Here is a 13,448-nt window from a genome sequence, read left to right on the forward strand (position 1 = left end):
GACAGGGTTTCTCTGTGTAGCCTTGGCTGTCCTGGACTCGCTTTGTAGACCAGGCTGGCCTCGAACTCAAGAGATCCACCTGCCTCTGCCTCCCAAGTGCTGGGATTAAAGGCGTGTGCCACCATGCCTGGCCTCCTGACAGCCTTTCAGGTTTACATATAACCACCCAAGGCTTCAAGGTCCTCATCATGAGCCATCATGAAAGCAGCAACACTTCAAACAGGGTTTGACTAGACCAGGGTTCAGGTCTTACCTAGTCCTATTTGCTGGCCACATCTCTCTTGCAAAGTTGTGTAAATATCTGTCCTGCCACATCCTTAATCTATGGGGGCGGAGCTTCTTCCCAGGTAGGTGGGAGGACTCAGGAAGAGAACGTGCACAGAGCACTGACCATAGATGCCTGGAGAACAAGCGCTTGACAACTGTGTGCTAAACTCAGAAGGGATAGTCATAGCTCAGCAGTGCAAACCACTGAGTACTCCAGAAGTGGGAGACCCCAGAGGGTTGCCTAACGAAGCTCTGCCCACCCACTTGCTGTCAGTCCACATGGAGGAGGAAGCTGAAAAGGCAACACTCTTGGAAGAGAGAAAGCTCTCAATGTCTCTCCAACATTTCCCGTCCTTTGTATCACCTTGGTTATCGGGAAACAATCCAGGAGTTCTGGAGAGACGCTCAGCTGTTAAGAGCACAGCCTGCTCTTCCAGAAGACCTCAGTTCAGTTCCCAGCACCTACACGGCAGCTCACCAGCATCAGTAACTCCCGTTCCAGGAGATCCGACGCCCTCTTCTGACCTCCAGAGGCAGTAGGCATGCACCTGGCATGCATACATCCATGCAGACAAACACGCATACACATAAAATAAAAACAAATACATCTTTTTTTTTTTTTTTTTTTAACGTAAGGCAGGTGCTGCTTTGGTACCTGATGTCTTCCGTGGGTGTGGCATTACACACATTTTCCATGCCACCACATATCCTCCTAACAGCTTTCAGTGTTCCAACACAGACCTATGAGAATTTTTTAGAAATGACTCCATATGGTAGGCTGTTTGAACACTGCAACAAGTGACAGTGGTTGGCAGCTGGAACTAGGAGCTCAGTCTTGGGGTCGTGGTATAGTCTCCAATTAAATGAGACTGTAAGTTAAAGCAAGCTGCTGGAACTCTTAGGCCTTAAGCGTCCTAATTTTAAAATAGGAATGTTTTAGGCTGGAGAGATATCTTACAACCAAAAATATAAAATGGGAATGTTTTAAAATTTCGCCACCAAATTGTCCTAAGGGAAGACCAAATTAATTAATTAATTTCTTGTTTCCCCACAGCCTTGCCTTAAGTGGAATGTATCAGGTTTTTAAAGTTTTTATCAATTTGATAATGAACTGATATTTCTTAGAATTTAATGGTCCTCTTGCTAAATGGTATTTCTTTGATTATTCACTTATTTGGTCCTTGTCGTTGACTTCTGTATTTTGCTGGCTTTTCTCGTTGATTTATTTGTCTCTTAATGGCTTCGTATAATTCTTCATATAGGAACCAATTTTTCCCCATGGCACAAGTTGGAAGTGTTTGCCTAAGTGATAGTCAGTTACATTTTAAGTTTGAACTAGTTTGATTTTTGAAGCTTCTAAATATATATTATATATATTATTTATATTTATATATAATATATATATTTTAAAGATTCCATGAGACATTTTTTTCCAATCTCAAGCAATTTAAGAAGACCATACACATCTATAAATGATAAGCCTGATATTATGCAGCTCAGGATCCAGCGGATGGCGAGGACAAACTGTATGCCTGCTGTAACATTAACAATCACTATAAAATTAAGTAAGGGTCTTTAGACAGTACCCACCCGTCACTCTCATCACTTTTTCTATTTGGGGCTCCTAAATGACAGCTAACCATTGTCCCACTCTGTCCTTCAAGATGTTCTTTGTAAAAAGAAAGATGATGGCTCCCCTACTGAACTTGAGAATCCTGAGAAATTTAAAGAACTAAACAGATTAAGAAAAGAAGGGAGACGGAAGAGAACTTACCACCTTTGTCCTTTAGTGGCAGAGCTGGAGCCTCCTAGCTGGGAACATCTGCTCCCCACAGGCAAGATGACCCCAAGAGACGGATCTGCGAAAGGTTCATATTCTAGTCTAATGACCAGAGTCTCAAAGCCAAGGGCTCCCTCGGCCTCCCAGATGGCCTCCAGCTCTCCCTACAAACAAACAAGCAACGCCCTGTCTGCCCATCCCTGATAAAGCAAGAGTACCGAAAGGAGGCTCCCCAAAAGTGAGGGAACTGTCTACTGCCAGGCAAAGAAAGGGCCTTTCCCCTAACTCTCTTTCCTTCCCAGGGCTTGGTGCCAACTCCTGCAATTTGATCCCAAAAAGACTTGCTCTCCTTCACTTCTCAACTAGTACAGATTAGGAGATTTGTACATAGAAATGGAGACCGTATGTTAAGGGAAATAAGGCCGACTCAGGAGGACAATAGTGCATGTTTTTTCCTATATGCAGGATTTACATTTAGGATGTGTGTGTGTGTGTGTGTGTGTGTGTGTGTGTGTGTGTGTGTGTGTGTGTGTGTGTGTGTGTGTGTGTGTGTGTGTGTAGGTTATGAAAGGAGACTGTTAGAGAAGAGAAAGAAACCATGAAACCATAAAAGGCAGGAGAGAGTAAGGTAATACAGGAGGCAGTGTGAAAGCAGAAGGGAGGACTGCTGGGGAGGAGGGAGACAGAAGGAAGGGGCTGGGGAGTGTGCGAGAAGGCACCGGGGCTGGGAGTGAATAAGAAAAAATGTAATGGCATATACACATGAAAAGGCTGCGCAGAAACCCATCACTTTGCATGGTAACTTTTAACTTAACGTATTAGAAGGTTGGTTTCAAGACACCCGCCAAGGAGCCACATTCTTTAAGCCACACAGTTTTTATCTCTAACTACACCTTGATGCTTGCTGTCAGACTCCAAGCTTGCTTCTGCGCGCGCTCCCCTCTTACGTTACACCCTTCCTAACCGACTTGCTTTCATACCTACCTGTGACTTTAACAATAGCTCATCGTGACTTTCATGAAGATGTACTCCTCATACAGAACTGCCCCTGTGGTTTCCTTCTTTTTTTTTTTTTTTTTCAGTCTAGCAGATTCTGGTGGTGGCCTGCACTGCGTCCCCTGTTGACGGCTGAGCTGTCACCCAGTTTCAGTGTGGCCAAGACTTGTCAGCAACCTGTAGAGCTTGTCAGCAGTTCTTTGCTTACTGTCTGAGAGTCTAGAGCAAAGGCCCAGCAGACTTCTCAGCCTGGGGCCATCCCTAAGGCATCGCATGAGCAGTTCTGAGCCATCTTTACTACTCCTCCAAGATTTCCCGCTGGTTCCCGGATGCCAGAAACCCTTTACTTGTCCTGGGTCTCCTCCTGAAACCTGTTGCACAGAGGAGCTTGTCTCACACTTTGCTTTGGGTGTGGAGTTGTACTAATCCACGCACCTGGCAAGACCCTGGGTTTCATCTCCAGCACACACACACACACACACACACACACACACACACACACTCCATCATCACCATCATCACTTATTTGTTTTAGGCAACCTACAACTCCCCTCTCTCCTAGTTATCCTGAATACACAATACAGTATCATAAATGTGCTCACTTTAGAATGCTAGAGCTTACCTCTCCTGACTAACCGTGTGCTGACAGTCATAATTCAGCTATGTCTCTGTGTTTTTTGTTTGTTTGTTTTTTGTTTTTTGTTTTTGTTGTTGTTGTTTGTTTTTCGAGACAGGGTTTCTCTGTGTAGCCTTAGCTGTCCTGCACTCAATTTGTAGACCAGGCTGGCCTCGAACTCACAGAGATCCACCTGCCTCTGCCTCCCGAGTGCTGGGACTAAAGGTATGCGCGACCACGCCCAGCTCTTCCCCTGAGTTTTAATAGTCTTGTTTTCAGACAGCGTCTTACTACAGAGTCTAGGTTCACCTCAAACTTATAATCCTGGGCTGGAGAGATGGCTCAGCGGTTAAGAGCACAGCCTGCTCTTCCAGAGGTCCTGAGTTCAATTCCCAGCAGCCACATGGTGGCTCACAACCATCTGTAATCTTAAAAAAAAAACAAAACAAAATTTATAATCCTCCTCTTGAGTGACGGGATTACAGCCATTTACAAAATCAGGCCCCACTATGCTTCACTTTAAAAAAAAAAGATTTATTTATTATGTATACAGTACATGACAGAAGAGGGCATTAGATCACATTATAGATGGCTGTGAGCCACCATGTGGTTCCTGGGCCTTCTGGAAGAGCAAGCAGTCAGTGCTCTTAACCTCTGAGCCATCTCTCCAGCCCCCACCATGTTCACTTTAATTGGGAAGTGAACAGAAGCCAACTTTCAGCTAACTAAATATGGTTTCCTGAACACCTCCCAGGGCCCCTAGAGGCTAGACTTTTTAAAAAGAATTAATTTTATATGCATTGGTGTGAGGGTGTCAGATCCATTGGAACTGGAATTACAGACAGCTGTGAGATGCCATGTGGGTGCTGGGAATTGAACCCAGGTCCTTTGGATGAACAGACAGTGCTCTTTACCACTGAGCCATCTCTCCAGCCCCGATGCTAGATTTTTTAAGGAGCATGTATTGTCTTTCCTCCTTTGCGTGAGGCAGAGTCGGCTTGTGTAGTCCAAGTTGGCCTCACACTTGAAGTCCTCCTGAGTGCTGTGAGTCCAACGCTCATCCCAGTGCCTGGATCCTGGTTGTTGAAGTATAAATATCCACTGTACAAATTTCAAAAAATACCAAAAAATTTAAACAAGACAAATATAATCCCTGATAATAAAACATGACTTATTAGTCATTTTGTTGTGCTTTCTCCTGTTTTCTGTTTTGAAACTATAAAACAGATACTGAGGCTAGACAATATATGTTCTTTGTGGCTTTTTGAATTTTATTTTATCTTTTTTTTTTTTTTCCAGAGCTGAGGACCAAAACCTTACTAAGCAAGCGCTCTACCACTGAGCTAAATCTCCAACCCCATAGCCTTTTGAATTTTAATATACTAAAGCACTAGGGGTGTGCGTGTGTGTGTGTGTGTGTGTGTGTGTGTGTGTGTGTGTGTAGAGGCCAGGGGTTGATGTCAAATGTCTTCCTCAATTGTATTTTGAGGTAGAGTCTCTTACTGAGCCTGGGTCCACTGAAGCTTAGGTTGCCCGGTTGTCATGCTCTAGGGAGCTGCCTGTCTAAAAGGCATCTTATTACGTCGTGGAACTTTCTTCTGCGCTATTTTAATGCTTGTGTTGAAATCTATCATAGCTACCCTTTCGTCCATTTTTTGTTTTTGCTTTTGCTTTGTTTTGAACTTATAGTTTTACACACACTTTGCCATGTGCCCTGTCACTGAGTTACATTCCCCAACCCTCCTCTTAACTTTCTTGAGACAGGGCCTCCGTGAGTTGTCCTAGGCTGATGTTGAAAGCACTCTATATGTAGCCCAGGCTGGCATTCAATTTGTGATTCTCCTGCCTCAGCTTTTCCAGTAACTGAGATTAGAGACACAGCAACTTAGTCATTTTAAAGTCTATCTACAAAAGGATTAACACTGCTATGTATCAAATCTCTAAAGTTTTGTCTTGCAAAATGAACTCTGTATGCATTGAACAATAACTCCCCTTTCTTACTGGTCCTGGCAGCCACTTTATGTTTCTTAAAGTTCATCTAATTTTGATACCTTGTATAAATGGAAGCATGAGTGTGAGTGTGAGAGTGTGTGTGTGTGTGTGTGTGCACTCATGTGATTATGCCCATTTTTAAGGTTTTTGAGATCTAGTGCAGAACTGGCCTCCCAAAAGAGTATCACAATTCACACTTGGACTGAAAGCTCCTGAGTATCCATGTAGGATTCCCACCGGATGCTCAGTATGTAGCCCTGACAGGTCTGGAATTTGTTAAGTAGACCAGGCTGGCCTCGAACTCACAGAAGTCCACCTGCCTCTGCCTCCCAAGTGCTGGCATTAAAGGTGTGCACCACCACTGCCTAGCTGTCAGTTAACTTTTCAATGCCTGTTCCTGTATAGAATATGCATTATATCTTATTGTTATACATGTTTGCATAACACATCCTTATTATCAGGAATAGTGGGCTTAATAATGTAATGCTCTAAGAATAGCGCCTGGATGGGGTGGAGAGATGGTTCAGTGGTTAAGAGCACTGACTGCTGTTCCACAGGTCATGAGTTTCATTCCCAGCAACCATACGGTGGCTCACAACCGTCTGTAATGTGGTCTGATGCCCTCTTCTCTACCTTCACTTCACCTGCAGGCCAGAAGAAGGCATCAGACTGCATTATGGATGGTTGTGAGCCGCCATGTGGTTGCTGGGAATTGAACTCAGGACCTTAGGAGGAGCAGTCAGTGCTCTTAACTTGTGAGTCATCTCTCCAGCTGCTCCCCCCCTTCTCTCTTCTTCTCTCTGTATGTTGGCTGTATATAGTTCTGTCATGATTTCTGTCAGCTAAGGGTAGAGCTCAGCAATATAGGGCTTTCCTAGCACATGCCTGGGGCCCTGGATTTCTATCGTGTGTTTTGTTTTTGTGAATCAGGTGTAGCTTTGGCTTGCTTGGAACTCACTATGTAGACCAGGTTGGTCTCCAACTCTTAGAGATCTTGTGCCTCTGCCTCCCTAGTGCTAGGATTAAAGGCGTGCAAGCCATGGTAGAGGCCTTGCATTAACACACACACACACACACACAAACACACACACACACACACACACACACACACACACACACACACACACTTCAAAGCTGTCAAAGCAAGTGGCAAACAGGATACCACATTTGATTTTCCTTATAGATCCGTAAATCAGGAAGAAAGCAATCAGCAATGACTTTTTGCATTTAGAACCTGATGCTCACAATTCTAGTGTTAACCAATTCCAACCCCAGGAATCAGATTTTGCCTTTCAAAGCCTCGCAGTTGTCCCAGAAACTAGAAGCCAGGAAAAGCTTTGGTTACTTGTAAGAACGTCCCGGCACCAGGCCCCGCCCCTCCTGCTTCAGACCACGCCCCCTGCCCGCCTCAAACCCCGCCCTCCCGGTCCTGTCACGCCCAGGCGTGCTTTCTGCGCGCGCGCAGTGACTTCTGCAGGAGGGACACCCGAGGCCGCGGCCCCGCCCTCCCCGGCGCGGCCCGCCCAGTCCTAGGCCGGCGGGCTGGACGCTCCGGTCCCGCGGAAGGGGAAGGCCAGGGTGAGCCCCGCGTGGGGGCTGGTCTGCGACGTGGCGGAGGCCAGGAGCCCGAGGCCGGGTAGGATAAGGGCGCGGACCCCCGAGCCGCCATCTTGCTGCGGAGGGGCCGGGAGGGCGGGGCTGGCAGAGGGCGCTGCCGCGGACCGGGAGGCTTGCCCCTCGGCCTCCGAGACCCGGTCCGTACCGTAAGCCCCCGGGTTGGAGCTGCTTTCTCGGGCCTTCTCATCTGCTGCTCACCCGGCGTTGGTAGGGAAAGGCCCAAGAAATGACTGCTGTCCCATTGTGCAGGAAACTGAGACTCAGAAGTGAGGAGACTCGGCTAGGAGCGCACAGCGAGGTGCTGGCAGTGAGACTCCAGGGCACCCTGCCTCTCTGCCAAGCTAGGGAGCTGGGAGAAAGACTAGCAAGCGGTTCTCTTTTTTTGTACCATCAGGTCAGAGCTAACCAAGAAACATTCAGAAGCCAAACCATGGATCCACCTGCCCGGAAAGACAAATCCAAAGTTAAAGAACCCTCCTTCAGAGTGGAGAAGGCTAAGCAGAAATCTGCCCAGCAGGAGCTGAAACAAAGACAAAGAGCAGAGGTGAGACTGAGGAAGGGGGCCTCAGTATGTATGCCTGCCTGAGTCAGCTGGAGAAGGTACTGGAAGGAAAAACAACAGAGAAAACTTTACTAGGGGTCCCGGCTTGTCTCCAGGCAAGGTCTTTCCCAGAGGTAGAGAGGCCATTCAGGTCCACAATGGTTCTGGAAACCCAGAGTCTCTCGCCAGCTTAGTGTCAGAATCCCAGCCTGTACCAGGTCCCTAGATGACTCCTGGCACCGAGCGAGCGTTTCTGCTAAGGATCTGAGGGACACATGAAAAGAGGAAAGGCGGCTGTGGATACAGGAGGGATCAGAGAGGGGAGGAGAACATGAATAAATGAATGAACGAACGTGCGTGAAGTGCCAGTGTGTCCCTGTGACCCAGTACACGTGTGTGGTTTTGGTGCAAAAAGTAGCTAGTTGGTGGGTGGGATGGGAAAAGTGCTTGCTGCAGAACCGTGCCGACCAGAGTCTATGCCTCAGGATCCATATGCAGATGGAAGAAGGGAAGGACCATACAAACCCGCCCTCTGACCTCCACACTTGCTGTGGCATGCACACACACACAACACACATACAACCCACCACCACCACCAGCATCACAGCAATTATTTTAAGTGTCTGCTTGTAACGGTGTGAAGGCCCAAGCTTGGAGCCCACCAGTGGGTTTCTTTGTTCTCTCAACACTTCTAATCATGTTAAGAATAAAAAGCTTTAGAATGTGGACTTGGCTCATGAGCCACATCCAAACATGAGTATTTTAGTATTTAGTGTCAGTAAAAAGCCTGCTGGGGGTTTATGCCTCTTCGTTGTGTGTTTTGAGACATTTTAAAGTACAAGTGTTTGGCTTCTCAGATTGCTTAGGATTGTTGTCGCATTTTCCTAGAATTTTCTTAAAGTCACGTATATGTCTGATGCCCCCCTTTGACTGTTTCTTGTCTTACACCTTTTCTCTCCCTCTGGGTGAGCTCTTTTGTTTAATGCATTTTCATTCAAATGGATGAATACATTATCTGTGCCTTTACTTCTTGTTTAAAGGGCACTTTAGAGATAGCCGAGTTACTCTAGGACTCTGTTTCCTTTGTCCTTTATATTGTCTGCCTTAGAAACCTTTTTTAAAAGATTGGTTCTTACGTGTGTGTGTGCGCGCGGTGGGTATGTGCACATGAGCTCTGGTGCCCATAGAGGCCATAAGAGGGCATCAGATGCCCTGGAGCTGGAGTTACAGGTGGTTATGAGCCGCCTGGCATAGGTGCTGGGAATCGAACCAGGGTCCCTTGAGAGAGCAGCAAAGGCTCTTAACCACTGCGCCCTCCCTCCAGCCCCCGAACCACCTTGTTTAGGGTTCCAGATCATTCCTCTTATGTAATGACTTACAGTTTTGCTTTTCACACACATCTGTGGTATGTGTTGGGGGGTCTCTTAGGCACTTCCTTGTCACCTTTGCTAGAATTTCTGTCAGGCATTTGAGCAGAGGAATTACCAGGTGCTATTTCCGTTTTCCTAGACATTGCCAAAGAGCTTTCGGAGGGGTTCCTCTAGCGTGCACTCCAGTTGACAATGTGAGGCACTCCTTGCTCCTCTTGGCCTGACAGTTGATAGTGTCCAGGTTTGTTTATCGGATCCGTTTATTAAACAAATATCCAGCTGCTGCTGTGACCAAGCACCAGTTTGTAGACCAGTGACTGGACAAGGCAGAGAACAGTTCTGCCTTCACAGAAGATGCATTCCCGTAATCATAGTAATTTCAGAGGTCATCTGAAAGCTATGCTCCTCCATCCTATGAATACATGTGCCCTTTCTTTACCCAGACCCAAGCCACAGACCTTAATTGCTTTGTACTTGAGCCTGCGGCTGGAGGAATGCTATAAGAGCGAGCCCCGCCCCTCAGCTGCTCTGTGCACACTGATAGATGTGGACAGCATTGTTCCTGTCATGCTGGCATGCACTCATTCTTCCCATGTGTTGTGCACTTGGGAACGTCATTTCCGCGATGCCTCTTTGGTAAAATGCAGGTGGTGGGCTCTGCCTCACAGCGTTACAAGGAATAGGAATTGCACAGGTGCCTGGCATACCGCAGGTGTCTGCTAACCAGCAGTGGCCGTGATCTGGAGTTACTGTGCTTCCAAGCAGCTGCTGTGCTTTTATCATGTGGACTTAAGAGAGACCAGCTGGTTGTGTCCATATTTTCTTGCTGAGGTGTCAGACTGGGTGTGCATGCTGGCAGCAGCCGGCACCTGTTAGCTCCTACCATGTCAGCCCCAGCTGGGCCTGCACACGTGTGAGCAAACGCCAAGGCAGGTGTCACCATTTCCCACTTACCGTTTGTGAAACCTTCTGGAATAAGAAGTGATGTGACCAGAGTCCAGCCATGAATGAGGGCAGACCTATGGTCAGAACAGTGGTTTCTACTTTGTGGCTTCTTGGTTTTGTTTTTGTGGTATTGGGCTTGAACCCAGAGGATGTATGTGCCTGGGCTTTCCCACCGAGCCATACGCCCAGCCCCAGCCTGCCATTTGCTTACCCCACAGCTGTCTTGCTATTTTGTCTATGTTCCCTGGAATGAAATGGAATCTTCCATAGGAATGTGCCAGCACCTTCATAAGGAGGAAGGGATAAAGATGCCATATTCCAGAAAGTTAGCCATGAAGGATACCTGAGAGGGACACATGGGCATGTAGGCTCATTTCACAGTTGAAGCAGCTTGTCTGCTTATCCTAGCACCGCTGGGGCCCGAAGACTTGCAGACCAAAAGTCTCACTGCTTGGCTCAGGCACCCTACACATTTAAAAATCTTTTCTTGCCCTGCTTATTTTCTGCTTTCTCCTACCGTCTGCCTCTGAATGGGAAGTCTCCAGAATGTTACTTAGTATCCTGCCAGTCCTAGATCAGAAAGGAATATACAGATCATAAAAGGCTGGCAGGTATCAAACATACACAGCAGAGACGTTTCTTCTTTTTAAATATATTATAAAATATATGTGTAATCATGTATAGTTTAAAGAATAATAAACATCCTCATATCTACCACTCAGCCTAAGAAACTCAACTTGAAGCCAAGCCCAGTGGCACACACCTGTAGTCCTAGCATTTGGGAGACTGAAGTAGATCAGTGAGCATACATTAGTTCAAGACCAGCCTGAGTAACTTAGTGAGGCCTTGTCTTAAAGAAGGGGGTTGGGAGTGAAGAAAGGAAGACAGACAGACAGACAGGGAAAGGGGCAGGCTTGGGGAGAATAGACCTTGGAGGCTCCAATACCCACTTCTGGTCATGTACCTGTTCACCATAAGCCATTTTGATTGTTGTGCTAATCGTTCTGCCACTGTTCTGTCTGAACTCACTGCGTCTGAGTATGTACTCCTGAATAGTATGTCACAGCAGAGCAAATCACTTCAGTTTGCATAGTTTTACATCTTTAGTCGTGTGCCACTGGGCCTGGCTACGGGTTCTTTTTGGTTTGTTTTGAGACGGGATCTCTCTATAGCTCTGACTAGACTGGAACTCCTCATGTCGGACAAGCTGACCTCAAACTCCCAGAGATCTGCCTGCCTCTGTCTCCTGAGTCTTGTGAATAAAGGTGTGAGCTGCCACACCCAGCCTTTTTTTTTTTTAATGATTATGTTTGTGTATGTGTACCCTCGGAGGATGGTGCTGGGAACGGAGCCCCAGTCCTGTAGGCTCAATTTTCTTAACCAATATATTTTATTAACAACTTAGTGACCAAGCATACGTCACTTATAACCCGACTAACCAAAACAATAGGAAATGAGGATTAATGGACACAATAACAAAACCTTAAGGATATCAGTTCCGAGGAATGATTCTCCGGGCAGGAGCCACAGGATTTCTTCTCCTGGAACCTGGGGTAACCAGAACCCAGAACCTCAGCAGGAGCCGTAGTCCCAAAGCCTTCCCTCAAGCGGTTCTCTGTAGGAGCGTCTTGAAGTGCAGCGATGAACGGCCAAATCTATCCCAAGTCTCCAAAACGCCCTCGCCTCCAGTTCTGGCTCATTTATATATCTCCTCCCAGAGTCTGTTCACGGGTTCTTTTCAGCTGGCAACAATTAAGCTCCTGCACGAGATAGTTGCTCTTCTAGTGAATTAACCTCACCTGTTCTCTCACGAGACCGTTCTGATCCCGTACTTGGAATCCTAAACAGGTTTATCTCTACTTCACAGTCCCACTGTAAGAATAGCAGCACTCAACCGCTGAGCCAGCTCTCTGGCCCCAAGTTCTCTCTGTCTTTTGCCTCTCAGATTTTTGTTTTGTTTTGCTGAGACAAGGTCTCTCTTATGTAGTCCTGGCTGTTCTGGAACTGGCCTCAAACTCATAGAGGTCCACTTGCCTCTGTCCCAAGTGCCTCTCATATCTTTATTCTTAGGAGTTTTGGCTGCGTGTATGCCTGTACGCAGTGTAAGTGCTTGGTGCCCACAGAGGTCAGAAGAGGGCATAGAATCCCCTGGAACTGAAGTTAAAAGACAGTTGTGACTGGCCATGTGTGTGCTGGGAACACATCTGGATCCTCCGCAAGAGCCACGAGTGCTCTTAACCACTGAGCCATCTCTCTGGCCCCAAGTTCTAGTTCTTAAATTGGTGGCAGACACTATATTCTGTGACTGGCTCTCTCACCTGCAGTTTTTTTTTTTTTCTTGCTACATTTATGTGTGTGTTATGGTGCATGTGTCGGGGTCAGAGGACAACTTCCACCAGCTTAGAATGTTTTTCAATATTTTCTTTCTAGCACAGGGCCTCCTCCCTGGACTTCGATAGATGCCTCCTCAGTAGCTGATAATCCCTATTTGTACCACCACCTGAAAAGGCCACCAGTCATGTTTTCCAAAGCACAGATAGAGTCAAGTTGTCCCTACATACCAATGTCTGCTGCTCTCTAGTGACTCCCTGGCCTGGCACTGTTGTCTTTCTCCAGCTCCCCCACCACCACCACCACATATTAGCACACTTCAAGTTCCCAGAACTGATCCTGTGCTGTCTGACCCCTCACATCCGTCAGGTACCATCCTCTAGAGACCGGGCCCCTTGCCTTACTGCACTCTCTTCATTCCCCAGACGGAAGCTGCCACCCTGCCCTAGGCACTGGCTCCCAGGCCCCTCCTGGTGCCATTCCATTTCCCAGCAGATGCCTCCTCAGCTGCCTCCATTGCTAATGTATCTGTTTCTCCATTCAGATCTATGCTCTCAACAGAGTCATGACGGAGCTGGAACAGCAGCAGTTTGATGAGTTCTGTAAGCAGATGCAGCCGCCTGTGGAGTGACCAGCCTGCATCCCATCAGTGGACCTGTGGAGTGAGCCAGCCTGCATCCCAGTCAGTGGACCTGGAGCCTTTGTCTGTGAGCCTGTTCCCACTGTTACACTGAGCTGACCCACTGGAGCCTTACAGAAATAGACAGGACTTGTGGAGGACTCTGTAGCGAACTTCCTGTAGGTAACTTCCACACTGGTTTCTCCTCTCAGAACTGGCCTAGTGCTTGCTGGGTAGACTTTTCATCTAGGACAGCAGATTTTTAAAAGACCTTTTTTCTATTGTTTGAGATCAATCATTGTTTCTTGTGAAACTGTGTCTCTTCCCTAAAAATAATAAAATACAAAATGTTCATTTGTTCTTTAGTGGAGTGC

General features: G+C 47.0%; 1 protein-coding gene across 2 annotated transcripts; it reads left to right on the forward strand.

Moving 5' to 3' along the window:
• Window positions 1–7,142: 7,142 nt before the first annotated feature.
• Svbp (small vasohibin binding protein) lies at window positions 7,143–13,448 on the forward strand. Of its 2 annotated transcripts, none has more exons than XM_051171823.1 (3): window positions 7,143–7,287; window positions 7,663–7,812; window positions 13,000–13,447. In XM_051171823.1, exons 2-3 carry the CDS (start codon window positions 7,699–7,701, stop codon window positions 13,084–13,086), a joined length of 201 nt encoding a protein of 66 aa, XP_051027780.1. In that variant the 5' UTR covers window positions 7,143–7,287; window positions 7,663–7,698; the 3' UTR covers window positions 13,087–13,447. The 2 variants fall into 2 exon arrangements, with proteins under 2 accessions (XP_051027780.1, XP_051027779.1); XM_051171822.1 differs by lacking the exon at window positions 7,143–7,287 and adding an exon at window positions 7,356–7,566 and having other exon boundaries at window positions 13,000–13,448.

Source organism: Acomys russatus, chromosome 29, assembly GCF_903995435.1.
Source record: "Acomys russatus chromosome 29, mAcoRus1.1, whole genome shotgun sequence".
Classification (NCBI taxonomy): domain Eukaryota; kingdom Metazoa; phylum Chordata; class Mammalia; order Rodentia; family Muridae; genus Acomys; species Acomys russatus.

Coding starts and splice junctions, on each gene's coding strand:
- Svbp (XM_051171822.1), top strand. CDS start 7,495: ATGACTGCTGTCCCATTGTGCAGGAAACTGAGACTCAGAAGTGAGGAG. Junction 7,567..7,662: donor GGCTAGGAGCGCACAGCGAG/GTGCTGGCAGTG, acceptor TTGTACCATCAG/GTCAGAGCTAACCAAGAAAC. Junction 7,813..12,999: donor AACAAAGACAAAGAGCAGAG/GTGAGACTGAGG, acceptor TTCTCCATTCAG/ATCTATGCTCTCAACAGAGT.